Source organism: Eschrichtius robustus, chromosome 13 (genome assembly GCF_028021215.1).
Source record: "Eschrichtius robustus isolate mEscRob2 chromosome 13, mEscRob2.pri, whole genome shotgun sequence".
Taxonomy (NCBI): Eukaryota; Metazoa; Chordata; class Mammalia; order Artiodactyla; family Eschrichtiidae; genus Eschrichtius; species Eschrichtius robustus.
In genome coordinates this window covers 90,492,508-90,514,276 of record NC_090836.1, presented here as the reverse complement: position 1 = coordinate 90,514,276, position 21,769 = coordinate 90,492,508, and the positions used below count along the sequence as shown (strand labels likewise).

The following is a 21,769-nucleotide window of genomic DNA, read 5'->3' as shown; positions in this document are numbered from 1 at the left end:
TTCTTGACCATTTAGCAGCACTTGTCGCAGCTGATCGTGTTCTCCTTCTTGAAACACTTTCTTCGCTTGTCTTACAGGACACCACCCTCTCCTGGCTGTCTTCACCTCTCTCCTACCCCTTCACAGTCTCTGTTGCTGGATCCTTCTCCTCTTCTCAAGCTCTAGATGCTCTAGAGTCCCAGGTCAGGCCCATTCAGTATCTACACTCACTCCCTAGGTAACCTCATCCAGTATAATACTGTGGATAAGAGCATGGAGTGGATAAGAGCGTGGAGTCAAACTGCTTGGGGTGAGTCCCAGCTCTGTAACTCACAGGTTGTGTTGTGGAGGGAAGTGATTTAACCTCTCTATGCCTCAGTTTCCACATCCATAAAATGGGGAGTAATTTCCTCAAGTTTTTGTAAAGATTAAATCAGTTAAAACAGGTAAAGTGTTTAGAATGTGGTAAGCATTCTATACATGTTAGCTACTATCCAGTTCCATGGCTTTATCCACCATAAAGATATTGATGACTCCCAGATGTATATCCCCAGTGCCCACCATTCCTCTGAACTCTAGTCTCTTATATCTAAATGCCTCCTGGCATCTTCATGTTGATGTCAAACAAGATCTCAAACTTCACACATCTAAAATTGAATGCTGACTCCATACCATCTCCCACCCTTCTTTCCCTGGTCTCTCCCATCTTTCTAACAGGCATCACTCTTCACCCAGTTGCTTAGAGTCACCCTCAACTCTCTTTTTTCTCTCATCCAACTTTCAGCAAAACTTCTTACTCCATTTTCAAAATACAACCAGAACCTGACCTCTTCGCACTACTTCCACCACTACAACCTGGACCAGTCCACCATCTGTGATACCACCTAATTGGTACCCCTGTTTCCCTTCTTGCTCCTGTACAATCTGTTCTCTGCTCAGGAGCCAGTGTATACTTAAAAAATCAAAATCAGATGTTGCTCCCCTGCTCAAACTCTCCAGTGACTTCCCATCACACTTGGAATGAAATCTAAATCACTCTCATTTCCTAACAAGGCTCTTTGTGACCTGCCTTTGCCTACCTCTTGGCCTCATCTGCTACCACTCTCTCCTGCCTACTCCACTCCAGCCACACAGTCTGCCTTGTGTTTGTCCAATTTCACAAGCAAGTTCCTGCTGCAGGGCCTTTGAAGGTGCAGTTCTCTCTAGCTGGAATGTTCTTCTCTCACATCTTCCTATGACCCTTCCTCATTCCTTTGTAAACTCCGCTCAAATAGTTACTTCTTAGAGAGGCCTTCCCAGTCCACCGCATCTGAAAAAACACCCCCTACCCTCACTCCTGTCCCGTTACTATCCGTCCCTTTATCCTATTTTTCTTCATAGCACTTAATAACACATCCGACAATACATGTTTTTTGTTTGTCATGCCTACTAGAAGGTCAGCTCCTTGGGGGCAGCAGCTTTATTCTGTTTTGTTCTATCCATAGCGCACCCAAGGTGTGTCTGGGACACAGGAGGTGCTTAATAAATGTTTGTTTGTTTGTTTTTTAAATGTATGAAGGGCTTCCCTGGTGGTGCAGTGATTAAGAATCTGCCTGCCAGTGCAGGGGACATGGGTTCGAGCCCTGGTCTGGGAAGATCCCACATGCCGCAGAGCAGCTAAGCCCGTGCACCACAACTACTGAGCCTGCATGCCACAACTACTGAAGCCCGCTCACCTAGAGCCCGTGCTCCACAACAAGAGAAGCCACCGCAGTGAGAAGCCCGCGCACCACAACGAAGACCCAATGCAGCCAAAAATAAATAAATTAAAAAAAAAAAAAGTGAATAGTGCTTAGCACAGTTCCTGGGTCAGAGTCAATAGCTATAAGTTTATGATGTCAATTTTAGAAGTTAAAAAAATGTTGAACAGAAATGCCAAAAGTCTTTAGTGATACTATTTAAGATGTCAAAAATAAAAATACCATATTTTTACTCAATTTCAATATATATACACACTTATATTGTACTTACTCGGAGTTTCTTCTAAAATTTCTTGGAACTTGGTTCTCTCATAATCTACCAACTGGCGTTGAAGATGTGGTCTCAGACTCCTAATTGTAAAATTGACCATGTCCATTTTCATGAGGTCCAGGACATGAAATATTTGTCTAAAAATTTTAGGGTTAAAATAGTTAGGTGATTAAGAAATCAATCTGAAATTCATTAACTATTACTAATTGTACCGGCTGGAAAATATAAACATCCCCGAAATGGTTTTGAAATCCCAATCACTTTGACAATGTCACTTTTCACAAAAGGCATTATACATGCATTCCAAATGTATTCTTCCAGAGATCTCAAGAGTATTTGCTTTAGCAAATATACCTCCAGCTGATCCATTACATTCAGCCATAAACTGATAGACACTAAGAAGCATAAACAATGAGTCTTAACAATGAGACAAAAAAGATTCAAGAAGGAATTTTCATTTGAAATATTATGGAGTCTGAACATAGTATACATTGTTTCTGTTCCTAAGGAAAGAAGAAAAAGAAAAGGAAAGAAAGGACAGGGCAGTAAAGCACAGGGGAAAAACACTGCATTTTAGAGTTGGGCAGCCCTGTATTCAATTGCAGCTTTACAACTGACCAGCTCTGTGGCCAGGAACAAGTTACTCAATCTCTCTGAGCCTTAGTTTCTTCATCTGTGAAAGGAAGGGACAAGATCAACCTTGGAGGGATGTTGTGAAGAGTCAATGAGATAATGAATGCAAAATGCAGAGGAGGGTGACAGCCAGTAGGTGCTCAATACATGAGGAAGATGAACACCACAGAAAATCCTTCAAAGCAAGGATTCTACAACTGGAGAATCTCAATCTGCCAGAGCTGAGTGCAACTCTAAGGATACTTTCAGCCTATTTTACAGAGGGGGAAAGTGTGACTTTGAGAGGTTGTCAACTTTCCCAGAGTCACAAAGTAAGTAACCCATTATATGCAAACCAGCTTCCTTTTCCCTTCCCTTTCCTATACTATTATATGAAACTTAATTCTCAATGTGGCTGTATTCACAAAAAAAGGAGAAGAATTCCCCTCAATGGCAAAAAGTACTGCAGACTCCTCTTTCCTCTGGGATCACAAAGAAATTACTGTCTACACAGCCAGATTAGAGTCTTACGATCTTACTGTACACATCACTTCCTGAGGGAAGTTGTGGCAGAGATAGCTGGCCGACCACCAAAGGTCCGTGTTGCCTTCCTGCAGTGTGGATGTGCGGCTGGGAAATGTGTTTCCAGACAGCAGCCACATTTCCCAGGCCACCTTCAATGTAGGTGGTACCACGGGACTAGGTACAGTCAATGTAATGCATTGCTTCTGGGTCTAGGTGGTTAAACACTGGATATGCCTTCCTCATGATCTCTTTCCCATTCACCAGCTGAATGTAAAGGACTCCAAGGAGCCGGGCGAGGGTGGAGCCAAGGAGAGAAGGAGCCTGGGTCCCTGAATGACACATGGAAGGCTGCCTGACCAAGAATCCCTGACTCGGATTCTGACGTGAGTGAGAAACAAACGTTTATTGGTTAAATCACTGAGAACTCAGGGTTTACATGTCATAGCAGCTAGCAGTACCCCAACTAATGAAGAAGCCTTCCTGGATCCTTAACTAGATTAGGTCCCCCTGTTGGAGGCTCCATTAATCCCCTCTACTTCCCTTTTCATAGCACTTATCACAACTGTAATTCCTTGTTCAAGAGCTGTCTCCCCATTAGGCTGTAAACTCCCTGGGATCAGAGACTGCATCTGCCTTTTTCATCACTGCACCTCTAGGGCCCAGCACTGCCAACTAACAACCTTGTTGGGTCACTCAATGTGAAAACTCCATGCACACAATAAATGATTGACTTGTCCCTTGCTTAGGTGGTCTCTTCCTAGGGTCAAGGGTTCCTTTGGGAGAGGAGGAACCCTTATTCTGTGTTCCTCAATTCCCACACTTCCCTTCTGAATGAACTCAAAGGTACTCTAAGAAAATGCAAGCAGCAGAACTGCTAACCTCAGCACGTCCACAGTGTTGCAGGTAGCCTTTAACTCTCTGATATCATCATCTCGCACAGGAGCGCACAGCTTTCCCATCGTACTGATGACGTAGTTGGCCAGGCCTTGGATGTCGACAGCACTGTGCTCAGCCTGCTGCCTAATGAGGTCTGTGTCCAAAACTTCACAGATCTGGTTGCGAAGCCGGTTGCCACCAGGAGTCAGAAAAGAGAGGAGAACCTATACAGGGAAAGGAAAGAAAAATTAACAGCATCCTTACATGAATAAAGGTTGTCATTTCTAATTTCAATGTCTAGATGACCAAGCTCCCTGTCCATATTTTAATGCCCCGGACGCCACAGAAGTTTGCATTGAGCGGTGGATCAGAGGAGCACTCCAGGGTCCTGACTCTAAAAAGAAAGCTCTGTCTTCTGAATGAAAGCCTCCCCTCCCCTCCCCTCCCATGCGAAGTTACTAACACTATCGGAATGAAAACAACTGGCAAGGAAGCAATACTATTGAAAGAACTTCAAAAAGTTTACAGAGAAACCGTGCAAAGACAAGTTGCAGATAATGGCTCCAAAAGAACCCTTTAAAGAAGGGCAAATAGAAACATCCCCATGGGCTCTATTAGTATAATATATTTACATGTGAAATATCACATATTATATGAGCAACCTATATTGTATATTCACTACACAGCAGACACTGTACTTATACACACAGCACGTGGTTAGGAGAACAAGCTCTGAGCCGGAGTGCCTCAGTTCAAATCGCTTCCACCTCTCAAAGCTGCGTGACCTTGGGTGAGTCAGGGAACTTGGTTTCTTTATATAAGATAATAACAGGCATAACTACCTCACAGCATTATGGTAAAGATAGATGAATAATCTAGTGCTCGGCACAGAGCAAGTGTCTTGTAAAAGTTAACTATGACTGTCATCTGATTTAATTCTCACAACTACTCCGGAGACAGACTTAAGAAGAGAGAGCCTGTCGCTAAAGCAGGTCTATCTAACTCAGGCTCTGTGCTCTGAAGCACCACAGCCACTGCCCTACATGCTAAGCATTGGCTTGAGTTCCTGTCGCTGCCCTGTTTTCCCAGCCTGCACCCCATTCCAGGAGGTGCAGGAAAAAACCCTTTTGGTGATTGAACTGGCTCAGTGTTTCAAAAAGAGTCTCCAATACTCTTTGCAGGACATGAAAACAGGCTTTGGGGGGAAAATTACTAATTAATACAGACAACATCAACTTGCCTCTCTGATTTCTTCAAACAGTTTGATGGCGTGTTCATACTCAGGGGGCTCAGCGTTCAGTTCTGATTCCAAGACGTCCCAGAAGGCCTGGTGGACAATGTGCCTCACTCTACCGGCCAAGCTACAGGAATGAAATGGATCGTTTTTTAAAATAAGCACTATTTTTCCTGATTATAAAAGGAAGATGCTCATTGTATACGTATTAGAAAATGCAGAAAAACAGAGAATAAAAATTGCTCATAATCCTATTATTAATCTTTTGACATACTTGGCCTATGTTCAATGAATGCATTGTTTTAATATAATTGTTTTAATACTGAGTCTGTACAATATTATTTCATTTAATATTCTGTCTTAAGTGTCTCCCCTAGATTTTTTAAATGCTTCCACCTTATAGCTTTTGATATGTTCATAAAGTTTTATCCTAAGGAGATACCATAATTTACCTAGCTACTCTTCTACACACACTTTTAGACTTGGTCTAGATTTTGGGGATGAGATGGCAAAATTGCTCTTTCCTTAACAGCTGAAGTTTCATGGCATGGAACAGAACAGATTGGCCCAAGGAGACATGCATTTGATTGCCTGCCAGCTTCAGCTTAGATGTCCCATTTAAAGTTGGCCAGACCAAAACTGCTGAAACAGGAGCCTTCCTAGGACAGGCTAACAATAGAGTAGGTGGCCACCTTGCTTTACCCTGTATGTCAATGCCCTAAAATAGGTGTATGTTAAAACACACAGGGACTTCTCTGGTGATCCAGTGGTAAAGAATCCGCCTTCCAATGCAGGGGACGCAGGTTCAATCCCTGGTCAGGGAACTAAGATCCCACAGGCCACGGGGCAGCTCAGCCCGCACTCCACAGCTACTGAGCTTGCGCGCCTCAACTAGAGCCCGCGAGCCACAAACTACAGAGCTCACCCGCCACAACTAAAGAGAAGCCCGTGCACCGCAATAAAAGATCCTGCATGCCTCAACGAAGATCCTGCGTGCCACAACTAAGACCTGATGCAGCCATAAAAATAAATAAATAAATTTTAAAATAAATAAATAAATAAAACCCACATCCCTACTGAACTCCTACACCATTTTGCAACAGTTTTTAGAAAAGCGCATATTTCCCTGAACTGTAATTACTTGCAAGTCTCTATCCCACACAGGGCTATACACCTCTCTCAGGTAGAGGCCACTTCTTCTAGGTACCCACCACTGTACCTAGCATAGCACTTGTCATTTACTGAGGGTTCACTGAATGCATGGTGAAAGAATTAATAATGTGATAGTTAAGCATATCTCCTAATTTTTCTTTTAAAGTACAAATAGCTAAATATACAATAATGCTATGAGAAGTGAAAATTAGCTTTCTGAGGAGTGTGAGTTAAAACTGTTTCTGTAACTGCAAGTACTATATTCTACTCAGCCACTTTAAATGTGAAAACTTATTCTAGTTGCCTGAATAGATTTATTCAACAGAAATGCCATTTCCAATGTTTGAGACTCTCTTGAGCAACTACAGAACAACTAGAAAGACAAACATTGCTGGGACAGACTTTTGTTCTGAACTTTACAAGCCTCATGTACTTGGCTTGAATGGACCAACCAGGAATGAGCTAAAACAACTTTATAGCTCCTTGAGGGATGTCGGAGTTTAAGTTTTCCCAAAGGCTATAAGCTTTTCAATTTTGGGGAGTGGAAGAGGTAGGGAGGAAGGGGTGGAGATGAAATCAGTCAAATCATTTATAAGCATTCCTACCTGGTATCAGAAATCTGGCTTATTTTATCATTGTTTCTCCCCACTTGCTAAAATATGAGAGTCGGCCATATTTTAAAGAGTAACGAGACAGTGCTTTGAGAGCTATCACCCTGTCTCCTTATTTGTCACAAATAATAAACGCTTATGCTTTGATAAAAAAAAGAAAAAAAAGTAACGACTTGGTCATTGTGGAGGGTCATCTGAAAAATCAGCAGCTAATGATATGCTATTTCACTTTTAAACAAAGGTAATGTGTCCCAACTCTACATGTTGTTTCCCTTGCTCACATTCTCTAGCCGTGGCAGAAAATGAAGAGAAGGGGAATTCATATCTTCCATAGTATCTAAGTACTTACATGCAAGGCACTTATATGCCCAGGAGCATGCATTTAGAGTGAGTGCTGTGGAGAATGCGAGGCTCAGATATGGTCACAGCAGAGCCAGGGTGCAAACCCCGGGGTCTGTCTGATCCTAAAGGGCCTTCATTCAGCCTGTATTTGCAACTTTTGAATTTAAAGCACAAACACTCTGAATCTGTCTTTTCTGTACTTCATAAAACATACTTATTTTAACTTCAAAAATTCATTTTTATTAATCAGTAAATGTTTATTCAAAATTCAATATGTGGTAGGCCCTGTTTCAGGTGCTTGGGTGTAGTGAAGAGAAAGCCTCTGCTCTCAAAAAGCTTACATGTTAGCAGAGACAGAAAGACAAAAAACACACTGAAAGTGAGTAAGACAGTTTCAGAGCCACAAGGAAGGCAGAGGAAGACAATGTGGTCCAAAATGATGAAGAGGTGCCGATTTGGCGGGGTGGTTGAAGAAAGCTTCTGTAAGACAGTAAGCGACCTTAGAGCTGAGACCCAAATGGGGAAAAGAAAGCAGCTGGTGAAGATCTATGGGAAAAACATTAAAAAAGAAGGAAGAAGGTCCAAGTCCCTGGGACAGGATCAAGCTGGTGTACTCCAGGATCAGCAAGGAAGCTTCAGCGTGGCTGAAGCACAGCAAGCAGGAGGAAAAGGAGTAAGAGACATGGTCAGTGAAGGGGCACCTTGCTCGTCATCCTAAGGAGCTTGAATTTTTATTCTAAGTGTAACAGAACCATTGAAGGGTTTTAAGCAAAGACATGATCTAATCTGATTTACCCACTAGAAAGATCACTGTGGCTACCTGTGGATGTGGAGGATGCACGGTGCGGGAGCTAAGGATGGAGACTGGGCAACTAGTTAGGACACAAAAGAGTCCGGGTCAGAGACGATGGTGGCCTGGCCTGGGGGTGTAAGCAGCACAGCTGATATGAAGGATCATGGTGAAATGCAGTCACCATAGAAAACCAAACAGATAAACCTACTTTGGCCAGTACTCTTAAAAAGTATTAGTGATAATTATAAACAACATCCCCAGGAGGAGGACTATGATCCATATTTTAAAGAAGGAAAATTATTGTGTTTACTATTTTCCTGCTTTAAAACAAAAAATGTTCTGAAGGGAATCAAATATTATATGTTGTCTTAATTGACAGAGAGAATGCCTCCCAATTTATGAATGGCACTGTGAGTTTTAAGATTCAGTGCCGTTATCCATGAGCCAATTTTGCCGCTAAAGATGATTTGCCTGCAGTAATGGCTGCAAGCCTTTTCTCCTCTTTGTCCCAGGGGACCTGTGAGCCACTGAAACCAGAAAGACTGAGGTAGGATATAAGGGCATGGCTCTAACTAGAGATCCCTTGGGCATGAGGTTAACCAGGGGTGCCTATGCAGCTGTGATTCCTCCCTCCAGAGGCTTCTGGATCACCTCTTACCACTTTGGCAGCTCAGCTGCATTTATTTATCTTTCACAACCTGAATATTAGTTTTTAATAAGTCAGGCTGCAAATATTTCTTGAGCAGGTACTACATGTCAGGCACTCTGCTAGGCAATAAGGACAGAGCAAACAATATAGACATAGTTTCTCCATTAATGGGGCTTTTGGTCAAGTGGGAAAGACAGACTTTGAACCTAAAATTATAAGACATCTTAACAAGAGGGAGGTAGAGGGGGCTATAGGAGTCTTTAGAACTGGATTTAATGTAGTCTAGTGGGCTCAGGAATGTCAGGAAGAGCTTCCTTCAGGAAGAAACATATAAGCTGAATTCTGAAGATTATGAGTAACATATACCCTAGAGGAGTGGTTTCAAAAACAACTGTAAGACCTTGTTAGAGAACTAAATACTGTTAACTCCCAGTGGATATTATACGAGACTGTCCAGGAATCAGTGTGAAAATTTGTGTTCGCAGTACACACACACACACACACACACACACACACACATACACACACAGTCTGCAGCACAGGTTATGCACAACACATGCCTCCAGGTTACCTGTTCTCAGGGAGGGCATCTTGTTTCAATTGAAAGTTCTCATTTACAGCAATCTCGTGAGCAAGTGTCATGTTTGATAAGTTCCTTGCTGCAGCCATCACTTCATCAAATGTTACAACCCTGGGAGGGCTTGTTGCTGAAAGGAAGACAAAAACCAGTTAATGCCCTGGAAGAGGAGTTGTCATCCAATGAAGCCTCCTGATGCACACAGGGTTTAAGTTACTCCAACATATATTTTCAGTAAGAAGAATATGTATCAAAATAGATCGATTCCCCCGCTTAATACTTAAGACTCCAAAAATTTAAGAACTCCTGTGATAGCTTCAGTTACTGTATTGAAAATAAACTGTCGGCCGCTCTCGCCTTCTGAGATGGCCCACGCTCTGTCTGTGGAGCGTGTTTCCCTCTAAATAAATCCACTTCTTACCTATCACCCTGTCTCTCACTGAATTCTTTCTGCAAGGAGACATCAAGAACCTGAGCTTCATTAAGTCCTGAAACCAGATACTGAAACCCCCGCCAGGTGGGAGAAGTTAACTATATGCTGCCACAACACTCAGACCCAGGACCGGCTGGAACCAGAAGGTTGATGATGCCGACTCCCACGTACCTCACCACCAGCCAATCAAAAGAAAGCCCATGAGCTGATCACATCCTCCTCTTTGAACCATTACTATAAAACTCCTCACTACCCCCTCCAGGTCGGGACACTCAGTTTTGAGAGCATTAGCCCTCTGTGGCCCCCTCTGCTTGGCAAAGCAATAAAACTATTCTTTACAACTTCAAAAAAAAAAAGAAAGAAAATAAATTGTCAAATGTTTCTGAGAAAATTTTACTAATATAGGCTATTCTGTTATTTTTAAAAATTAAATCACCTCATTTTTTAGAGAATATTGATATCTGCATTTATTACATGTACTCTACAGGAAATTGATGACTACTTTTTATTCTGTAATTCATAGCTCCCATTAATTTAAGCAGACTCAATATGAACTGATTTTTTAAAACTATAATTTCGAAAAGTATTCGCCGTATAGCACAATTCTAAGTTTTGCTAATTGGTAGTTATCATTTGACTTTGCTGAAGCATAACTTACCTCCTCATAGGACCGTCCTGAGGTGACTAAACAAGATAATTTAAGTAAAGAACATGGTAAGAACTCAATAAATGTAGATAATTAAAATAAAATAAATCTGATAAGCTGATAATCTACTTCTCAGTAGGAAATAGTGGGTAAAGAATTATTTTAGTTATCTGTAAAGATTATTCAAAAAATTATTCTAACACGTCATGTCTTTTTGAAATCGTTGTTGGAACTCTTGGCTTCTGTTAATTAAAAATCATTACCTCAAACAACAATCCTGACTGGCAATACTTCGCTACCTAAAATAATTTATTTTAAAAAAAATTTTTGGCTGCGCCACGTGGCATATAAGATCTTAATTCCCAGACCAGGGATCGAACCTGCACCCCCTGCATTGGCAGCGTGGAGCCTTAACCACTGGACTGCCAGGGAAGTCCTTAAAATAATTTTAGAAAGAAGAAGAAGAGGAGGAGGTAGTGGAGAAGGTGGAGGTGGAAGAGGAAGAAGAGGAGGAGGAAGGAATGCTGATATACAATTAGTAAAACCCTTCTTCAGGACACCTAGGTACCCTGCTGGAGACATCAACTCCATGTATAGTATAAAGAGTGAGAAAAAGCACTGAAAGCTGAGGGGCTGCTAATAAATTCTTTTGCCAATTCTCTTTCCCATTAAGATTCTCCTTAAAAATGTCTGTATCCTTTGGTCCAGCAATCCAATTATATCCAAAGGAATTCCTAGAAAGGCTTTATGCACCACGATGTTCATAAAGCACTATTTGTAACAGCAAAAAAAAATAAAAAAGGAAATGAACTAAATGCCCAATGATAAATCAGAGGTTAAATAAATTGATGGTATTTTCACTTGGTAAAGTAGTAAGCAGTCATAAAAACGTTTTAAAAAAACATTATCATGAGTAAATGTTTTAGTTATAATAGTAAGTGAAAAAAGTCCACATACATATACATACGTATGTCTATGTGCAGTATGAAGATATGACAAAGCATTATCACCTGTCATCTTTGGGTGACATTATAGGAGATAATTTCTTTTCTTTCTACTTATCTACCTTTCCATTTTTTAAAATGAGAACGTACTAATTTAGAATAAATACATGACAGATGAATGGATAAAGAAGATGTGGCACATATATACAATGGAATATTACTCAGTCATAAAAAGAAACGAAATTGAGTTATTTGTAGTGAGGTGGATGGACCTAGAGTCTGTCATACAGTGTGAAGTAAGTCAGAAAGAGAAAAACAAATACCGTGTGCTAACACATATATATGGAATCTTAAAAAAAAAAAAAATGGTCATGAAGTACCTAGGGGCAAGACGGGAATAAAGACGCAGACCTACTAGAGAATGGACTTGAGGACACTGGGAGGGGAAAGGGTAAGCTGGGACAAAGTGAGAGAGTGGCATGGACATATATACACTACCAAATGTAAAATAGATAGCTAGTGGGAAGCAGCCGCATAGCACAGGGAGATCAGCTCGGTGCTTTGTGACCACCTAGAGGGGTGGGATAGGGAGGGTGGGAGGGAGGGAGACACAAGAGGGAAGAGATATGGGGATATATGTATATGTATAACTGATTCACTTTGTTACATAGCAGAAACTAACACACCACTGTAATGCAATTATACTCCAATAAGGATGTTAAAAAAAGAAAATAAATACAAATGAACAAACTTTTTCTGAAGTGGGCATTGATCATATTAAATGCTAGTTGCTTCTCTCTGCATTTGCTTGGGCAGCTTAAGGAGTTATATTTCCTATACAAAATGTCAATTAAAAAGCTAAAAAAAAAAAAAAAGACAAACACATGGCTTCGCACATTTCTAGCTTCCAGACACAAAAAAGGAAAAAGACATCTCCCTTCACCATGGCACTCTTTTCATTCCTTCTCATACTCCTAGTGCAGTAATTCTCCTCGTGGGCACTTTTCTGGGGTGATTTGCACAACAGTTTTTGAAATCAGTAGGAAATCCTTTAGATTATTTCACTTCCTGCCTGACCCTTGAGTTGGGGCAAGTTTCGTTCCACGTAAATAAGAAAGGACCGATTTGAATTTACCCTTGAATGTGGCTCAAAAAATGATCTCAAGAAGGAGTAGCTTTCTGCTAATTGAGAGAGAAGACAGGTGGGGTTAGGAGACCTGATTTATAGCCAAACCAAAGCAGATCAGAGACAGTGATGAAAATAAAAATGGGCAGACTGTAAACTTCAGTGGCAATTTACTGCTGAGAGCGTGTACAAGACAGCTGCAGGGCCCCGGCAGTGCCATTCCAGTACATCTAGAAGGGAAAAGTCAGTACTTTGCTCTCATTCATTTCCGAGTTTTAAAATCCAACATGCGTGTCTAGAACCACCTCCACTCCCCATTGGCTTACAAGCAGGAGAGCTGGATTTGCTAGAAGAGTCGCTTGTAAAGCTCTGCCTGGAGCACTCATAGTCACTGAGCGAAGCCATGCTTTCGGAAAACCGGGAAGAGTCTGAATCGCTTGGCTGGTCCTCGCCCACACACTGCTTCTCACCATTGAAGGGCATTTTGTGTCACTGCAGTGTGGGTAAAGAGACAGCACCTGCACAGACAAACAGACCCTGTGTCAACGTTCTGCGGTTTTCCCCCCAGTGGTGCTGGCGCTTCGTTCAATGTAGACAGCCGTGTCGCATGTGTCACAGCACTGGAAAGGCCCCCAGAAGATGACCTCCTTCCTCCCATGGCACCCGGGCCAGGCTATCACTAGGCCTTCAAGACTGCCTTCCAGAAAGGGATTCCACAGCCAAGGTGTGAGCTCACACAGGACATACTTGGTGTGAACGTGGAGCAGCCCCCAGCAATAAAGCATCCTCAAAAAACAATGCACAGAGCACACACTCTCTCCTCCTGGGGTTGCTAAAGCGTGGGAGGGTAAGAGTGAGAGTGTGGGGCTCTGGATTTGAAGCTTGTTCTGTCTTTTGACATGTGACCTTGGAGAAGTCACTTAACTCCCTACCTCATGAGTCAAGCTGGGCTGAAAGACTAACCTCATAGGGTTGCTTGAAGATGAAATGGGATTAATCTTATTAAAGTGCTTAGCACAGCATTCAAATGTTTGCTATTATTATTGTTCCTCTTTGTTTTAAATAAAATATTTTTGAAATCAGCCTTTTTAGTTGTCTGTGAGCCTCCTAGGGAAAGAGGAAGACTAATTAAAATTTCTGGTTGGCAAGTATATAGGTTTTTCTCCTCCATTTTCCCATGAACTGTCACGCTATGAAGAGTAAGGCCTGATATTTGGTTTGTACTTTAGACAGTATCCACTGCCATCCAATGAACAAACAGGCACAAAAGATCCTGATTCACAGGCTGGGGGGAGAACAGACACTAGGAGACCTACTGTGCCATAAACCCAGTCCCTGGACTCTATATCCACGGCTGTTTCTGGGACATCAGATTGCTTCCCAGGGAAGGGCAGGGCAGTTGGGCCAAGTCACCCCCTGGAAAGGAGATCCTGGGTACACAGGATGCTCAGGCCTGACCCCAGGATCCTCAGCCAGGCCTGTGAGGAAGCTGGCCCTGATATGAGTGTGGTGATAGCTGACACTGAGGGGAAACCTGGGCCCGAGGCGAAAGGCACCTCAAATCCTGAACGGATGGTAATGATAGTAAGGGTTCACTGAGTCTCTTTAAACCTGAGCCAGCAATGAGGTACTCAGAGCTTTTAAAGCTCTCAGAACGGGAAACCACAACTACCCATGGAATGCCTGGAAATGCCTGCAGTTTCTTCAATGATTCCTTTCACGTGTATTAAGTGCCTACTATGCACCAGGCACTGGGAAAAGCAACAGTGAACAAAATACACAGGGCCATCCTCTCATGGCTCTCAAGTCCAGTTACCTAAAATTGTGTGTGCCAGATGCTGGAGGACAAGGAAAGGGAAACCAAGGCATTGCTGAGGAAGCATGAGAAAGGAGAGGCGGGGTTGGGACCAAGGTAGGGGGATCGAGCCTTTGCTGAGAGAAACAGTGCTATTCTTTATCCTTCGGGTGATGACAGAGAAATGGATGGGCCTGAGAGGGACTTATTAAAGGTCAAAAGCCAAGGGCACTTGCCCCTGGCCTCACCTAAACAACCTCTCCAGTCCTGCCACTTGTAGAAATGCACCCGTGCTCAGCCTACCACTTTCGCAAACAGAAAACCACCAACTTGGAGGCTGCCTCTGCAAAACGAAGGGCAGGCAGTGGGGACGAGCTGCCAGGAAGCTCCCCAGTAGATACACTCGCCTTCTCCTAAAGCCCAGAAGCCAACCACCTCGGACACAGACTGAGGGCCGACCCCTGGCATCCTCAGCAGTGAACTCACCTCCTTTACCCCAGGCAAACTACATTCTCCTTGAGCGTTAACTCCCGTCTGCTGGAAGGGGGACAGGTGGGGGTGGGGATAGAGGACAGAAGAAAGGGGTCTGCTCTAACCCTTTCAATTCCACCGAACCCCAAATCCCAACTGATGCGCTTACCCTTCCCTCTAGCCTTCTCTCTTCGCCAACATCTTACTTCTCACTGATGGCATTTCTCGAAAATGCTAGCTTCTCCAGGAAGCCTTCCCTCTACGCCGTGGCCAGAGCTAAGGGCACTCTTCTTTGTACACCTGCAGCACATTTCTTGTATCTGCGCAATAGTACTTAGACCCTTGTAGCTATTTTCCTCCTGTGGCTACTTCCGACTCTCCTTAATAGGCAGGAACTGTGTCTCGTCCACCATCATCAGCGTCAAGTACGTGACAAATATGCATTTGGTGTTAGCTGAATGGGAATCACTAAATCCCATCTGGTACAGCTGCAGCCAGAACATTTGCAAGCTGATATCACTTCACATTTACAGGCCTGTTGCTGTCAAAGTTCAAGGCCTGGAGCAGAGTACCTCCCACCTCAACCTGCTTTATTAGGCTTAAGACTCAATATTCCCTGGTCCTGTCACACTCTTACTAGAAAATCTTAAACTCTGTTTCCAGTTTATTATTTCTTTCATTCATTCAACTGTTACAACTGTGCTGTGATGCTCTGCCCTCAATTTCTCTTCACTTTGGTATTTTTCCAAGTAAGAGTGAATAAGAGCTTCCATCCATTGGAATTTATGAACTGGGTTAATAGGTATAACTATCCATTTCATTTTTCTACTCCAGCTGAACAGCACACTTCATAGGTTTCTTAACTGTGTTTAACAAGGCAGCTAAGTACAAAGATTAAAAAAAACAAAAAGCTCTAGGTTAGGAGGTAGAAGTCCTGGGTGTAAGGCCTGGGTCTGTTGTTGATTTGCTGCGTGACTTTATCAACATCGAGTCTGCTCTCTTCACCTCATTTTTCGGAGGGGGCTGGGCCAGCTACCAGGTGCCTTTCAGTGAGGAATTGCTAACATGCTATAAACCCGGAGTTCCATGAGGCATCACTAGAAGCTCTGAGAAATTAAATGTGCTCATGGCAGACATAATTAATAACATGCAACTATGCTCTCTTCCAACAATTCACTGGAGGTAGAGTTTCTGGCATGGGGGATGTGACAGAAAATGTAAAAGCATCAAAACGTTTAGAAACTCTTGTTTAGTTAAGCCTCCACATTACAACTGGGTTTTAGTGGATCCAAGCACAAACTTTTCTTTGAGGCCGAAATGCACACTATTACTCTATCAAGAAATCGCCTGCGTCCTCATATTAATAATACCTAACTCACAGGGTTGGCGTGAGATTTCATTCAGTCAATCTATGTAGAGTGCTTGGAACAGTGTCTGACACAGAGTAAACAGGATACAGATGTTTGCTATTGTTAGTATTATTTGCTTTAGTAGTTGTTATTATCATCATTTCAGTCATTAAAAACTCTAGCGGGAAGAACAGTTCTATTCCATGATGATAAAAGCATGTTACCCTACAGATAACAAAGACTGGTATTTAACCTAGGACAGAATTCTTGCATTTGTTAGAAATACAAAAGTCAAAAGCAAATGGCCCATCATGGTGTAAACAGTTTTCTGCAAGTTCCTTCACACTTGCTCTTACCTTTCTTGGTCTCGGGTTTCCATACAGGTCATCTGGGGACAAAGCTACTTGACTCAAAGACACTGACGGTAATTAGACTGTTTTTAAAGCTATCTTGGATTCTCTCTTAGAATAGTGATAACGAAAACAGGTTGTTTCTTTAAGAAAGGTAACGTTTCTCATACTGACAAACCTAGATTTACTTAACCTCCACCATTGCGACTCACAAACAAACCAAACAACTTTCCAGGAACACCACTTCTCATCCTACCTGGGAGGATTTACTCACTGGCCAAACGTAAAGTCAATGTGAAGAGAGAAGATAACGCCAAAACAAAGCCTCCGACACTCCAGTGTGTCACTATTCAAAGAGAATAATCACATTTTTCATTGTACCGTTCCACATTTTATAATAATAAAGGCAATATTATGCCATTCCTTCCAAGGTCAATGACTGGGAGACAGCAGGCACTTGAATACTTATTGTTGAATGAATGGCAGTATGACCACTGACATTTTAGAGAGGAGGGAACAGGCACAGAGACCTGAAGGGGCTAGCCCTGTGTTCCAGCACATATGGAGCAGAGATCAGTTTCTAATTTGCCAGTGATCCTCGGGCTGCATCCAGATTACCGACTTTACTTCCTTATTTCCTTTCTGCAGCAAACTCTATCTGCAAATGATCCTGCACTGGTTCAGGATTGCAAAGATCCACCAGTGACAATGCACATGTCACCGAAGCAGTAAGAACACTGGCTCTGGAGCCAGGTGGACGGGATCCTTGATCTCGACTCGTGATATTTACTGACTGGAGACAGGGAACTTACCACTTATGAATCGGGGACAATATTATTATCTACCTTGTAGAATTGTTGTGAGGATTAATTGAAATAGTCTATGTCAAGTACTTAAACTCCTACTAAGTGCTCGACAGATATCAATTATTATTTTATTCTTATTAGAGGAAGTCATGAATTTAAAAAAATATCAATGTCATAAAAAACAAAGAAAGGTTGAGGATATGTTCCAGATGAAAGGGGACTTGACAACCGAGTGCAATAGATGATCCTAGATTGCATCCTGTACCAAAGAAAAAAATGCTATAAAGAACATTATTACATCAATTGACAACATGGTTACAATACTTGAATCTACTGTCTGTATTACAATGTTAAATTTACTGAAGTTGATAAGTGTGCTGTGATTATGCATTTAGGAAAAAAGGCCCGTGATATATGCAACTTTCTCTCCAACGAGAGAGAAAAAGACAAAACAATAAAGCCTATGAAGCAAAAGGTTAATAGGTGAATATGAGTAAAAGGTAGACAATAGGGAGTTCTTTGTACTGTTCTTGTAACTTTTTCTGTAAGTTTGAAATTATTTCCAAGCAAAAGGCTAAAAGAGAAGAAGTACTGAACCAAAAGTTCAAGTCTAATTCAGAACAGCCCAGTCTCCTGTAGTTTTCAGATCTTGATTGTTCCCACCACTACAATAGCTTAGATATACTCTATTACAGAAGCTCTTCTAGACAGTCAAACCCGTCCCAATGTCCTTCTTGAACAGTGCCTAGTGAATAAAACAGGAAATTGTCGAGAGCCCTTCTGAAAAGGCAAAAGAAATCATCCCTTTTAAGAGTTCTTCTCCAGGTGGGTTCTCTTTTCTTAAGAAGTCTCTTGGCAGTGGTTTATAACCCCTCTGTGATCTGGCCTCTGCCCACTTCATTCTGTTACCACTCTCTCCCTAATCCTTCATACTCTGGACACAATGGCCTTCTTTGGGCTCCTCAGACATGCCAAACTTCCTCCTTTGGAGCACTTGTACCTGCTTTTCTCTTCCAGTGGGATGTTCTTCTCCCTGATCTCTGTGTGGTTGGAGCCTTGTTGTCATTCAGATTTGAAAGCAAATGTTACAACTTCAAAGTGACCTTCCTTAATATCCCCACTAATTCCATTTAAATTCGTCATCTTAGAGCTTAGAACACCACGTGGGATAGAGAAGGAGCTCAGTGAGCATCACTGATGAACAAATTAAGCCATGTTCTATTCAAAAGACAACTTGGGCCGCCCTTCTCCTCTGCCTCACTCACTGCTCATATTCCCATTATGTAGTCATTTAAAGCACGATAGTTGTTTTCTGCAAATCTGTCTCGCCGCGAAATTTTAAGCTCCTTGTGTGAAGAAGCTGTGTCTCCCTTCTCCAATTCCCAGTGCAAATTAGCAAATTAGCAAAGACTCACAGTCCCAGAGCTTAGAGAAACTCTTATATTGTGCCTTTCCAACCTCCTAATGCTAACTGATAGCAAATAATAACAATTGGAGTTAACAGTTATTGAGTACTTACTATGACTCAGCCCCTATGATAAGTGCTTAAAATGTTTTATCTTCTTGAATCTTCATCATAACCTTGTTAGCTAAGGTACCATCATTATCCCTGTTTTATAGATAAGAACCTGAGGCTCAGAGAGGTTAAGTTATTTGCTCGAGGGTTCATAGCAGCGGCAGAGGCACAACTCTAATCCAGGCAGTGGGTCCTTAAAGCCTGTGCTCTTTACCACTCTAGGATGGCTGGAGAAAATTTGGCGTACTGCTCACTCTTTCCACTCCCACTCTGCCATAGATCTACCCGCTACCATGTGGACACTTGCACATAGGGTAACAAGCTGACCTTACCCCCGGGGTGTCTGCTTAAGTGCTATACCGTGAAGGGCATCACTGAAAGAGTCCATTGACCAAAATTATTCTCAACCACCCCACTAGAGTGACTGAAAATCCTCTATCAGGGAGCCATTCTTTATGCACTGCAAAATCCCTCCTTAAAACCCAAATATTATCAAAAGGGTTAATTGCTTATAGCTAGCATGAGTCAAAAGCATTTTGAAGTGAATTATTCAGATTATCCAGCAGGGCCCTGAGGAATGGAACCCATTCAATTAAGGTTAAGTCATGAAAAGAGAAAATTTCAAGAAATATCTAGCGGGTATCGTTCTTCAAGACCAGATCAAGGTCAGCTACAAGGACAAGCATTCATATATTTGTAGTAAAGGGCAGGGAGTCAGAGGAGTAGGACTGGGCTCTGAAGAAAACAATGCAGATGATAAGGAAAAATCTTCATCTTCTGCAAAGTGCTGCCTTAGAACCAGTCCTAAACAGCAGCAGCGCTTAAAAAGTTATTCACACGCAGCAAAGCAAAAACCACAGGGCAGAGAGGTAGGTGCCTGCTCCATTCAGCTGGAGAATACTGGTCTTCATCAAATTAGAGCCAGCAAAGAGCTAGATAAAAGCCAACAAAGCCAGTCATTGTCCAAAAAAGCAGATGTTCACGCCACACATAACATTACAACGTCAGGGAGAAGGATTTCTAGGCACTTTTCACACTTGAAAACACTTCTTCTCCCACCCCTGGTTGGCCTGTTTTAGTACCTGTTTCCCCCTCTGGGCCCTCAACCCTCCACAAAATGGCATTGAAGCTGCTTCCACACACGACTGGGTATCTTCAGCTCTGGGCCACTTTAAGTCGGGAAAACTCCACGGGCTGCCAGGGTGATAGATGAAATCCCTGGAGGCAAGAGGAAAAGGCAGGCAGAGCGCCTCCTGCAGTGGGAACCACTGTCATAACCTCATTAAGTTTGGCAGGTGGGACAGAGCAAGGTCTCTGACTGGGCTGGAGACCCATGGGACCAAGGGGATCTTGGGGGCCGAGGGGCCGACTGGGGACAAGGACAGCTTGTCTAGTTTCTTCAAGGTGAAAGTAACAGGATAACCATCGAAGACAGCATAAACTTTAGTCACTTGAGGGCCACTCTTCACGCCTGTTTCCACATTTCCATCCTCACCTGTGCTCTATCAAACACTTCTCTTTATCTGAATGAGATTTTTGCACTTAGATACACTTAGTTTGAAAGGAAACTTTATATCATTGTGAAATCTCTCGGTTTAAGGGAACAGTTTTTCTTAATACTAACGAAAACACTTAACCACGTTCGTCCACGTGCCACCTCAAATCATCGCTGTGACCCGAAGTGGCGCCACACAGAGTAGCAGCTTTGGGAAGCACAAGCCATCCCTGACAGCCCCAGGGGTTCGAGCCCGGGCCTGGTGGGCATGTCCCGCCTCTTCCCTGCAACTGAGGGTACAGTCGTGGGGACGCATCTGCACACCCCTCGCCCACGTCCTCTGGGCGCCCCTCCCCTCCAGCAGCACGTTTCCTGTCAAAACAAACCCTTGGGGGAGGGGACGGCGGAGGCCGAGCCGAGCACCGAGGAAACCCAGGCAACAAACCCCAAACACGCACTTGGGGCCCCGCCCGGCCCCGACAGCGACTCAGTTCGCCCACCCAGGCCAGGGGTCGCAGGCGACAGGATGCCCCCTCCCGGAGCCCCGATGGTGGGAAGCCGCTCGCGGCGCGGTCGCTGGCACGGACCCAGGGGGGTGTAAGCAGAGGCCAAGCGGCCCCGACCCTGGCGCCTCCAGGGCCCGAAGCCCGCGGTCGCCCCAACACCCACCGTGACCACTCGGCGCCCGCGCCCCGCTCCCACGCGGGACGGCGGTTCGAGGTCAAACAAGGTGATGTGGCTGGTTGGGGGAGCAAGGAGCGGGCCTTTACCGCCCCTGCCCCCGGGTCCCAGGACGGCGCTCCGAGCGGGGGTGGGGGAGACCCTCGGGCTCCGAGCGACGTGTCCCTCGACGTGTCCCTCTCCGCCGGCCCGGGCCCATCGCCTCAGAGCCCGCGACCCCCTCCCCCGGAATGGTACGCACCGGCTCCGGCGCGGCGACAGGCGGAGGAGAAAGGCGACTGAGTGAGCCCCGTTCAGGAGTCTCTGGGTGTTCCCTCGCCCAGCACGGCACAAACACCTCAGAAGCCCACGAGTCCAGCAACCCTCAACCTCCCCGGTCCCCTACCACGCGGCATTTAAAGGGCCGGGAGGGACTCCAGAGAGGCAGCCACGGCGTGGCCACCACGTAACCGGAGAGAGGGGGGAAGACGGCATCGGGGAGAAGGGGAAATCTAGGGCACTTCAGCTTCGATGTCCGAGCTCTGACAGATCTGACCTAATACAGGACATTTTCCTCATCTTCGGATGAAAGAGGCCAAGGAGAGCTCGGATTGGGTGTGTTCTGGGTGCGAGAGGGAACGGTTCCCCCCCTGTGGGCTGAGAGTGGTGCGGTCCGGGGACTGCTAGGGGCGGGGAGAGAAGTGTTTACGGAACTGGGGCAGCGGTGCCTACCCCAGCTCTTGGTGTTGGAGGCGGGGCCTGTCGGGACGCTGGGGACTGGGCGGAGCGGGGAGTCTGGGGAAGGAGCGGGGATTCTG

At 44.0% G+C, this 21,769-nt stretch overlaps 1 protein-coding gene across 1 annotated transcript in view; it reads right to left on the bottom strand.

Moving 5' to 3' along the window:
- TCP11L2 (t-complex 11 like 2) overlaps positions 1-21,360 on the bottom strand; it is a 40,044-nt gene extending 18,684 nt beyond the window's left edge. The window contains exons 1-6 of the mRNA XM_068560464.1: positions 21,214-21,360; positions 12,836-13,027; positions 9,355-9,490; positions 5,243-5,363; positions 4,006-4,226; positions 1,990-2,126 (exon numbers count right to left, since the gene is read on the bottom strand). Of these exons, the coding sequence (XP_068416565.1) occupies positions 1,990-2,126; positions 4,006-4,226; positions 5,243-5,363; positions 9,355-9,490; positions 12,836-12,992 (772 nt within the window). The 5' untranslated portion in view covers positions 12,993-13,027; positions 21,214-21,360. The remainder of the gene's footprint in view (positions 1-1,989; positions 2,127-4,005; positions 4,227-5,242; positions 5,364-9,354; positions 9,491-12,835; positions 13,028-21,213) is intronic.
- Between the last annotated feature and the right edge of the window lie 409 nt (positions 21,361-21,769).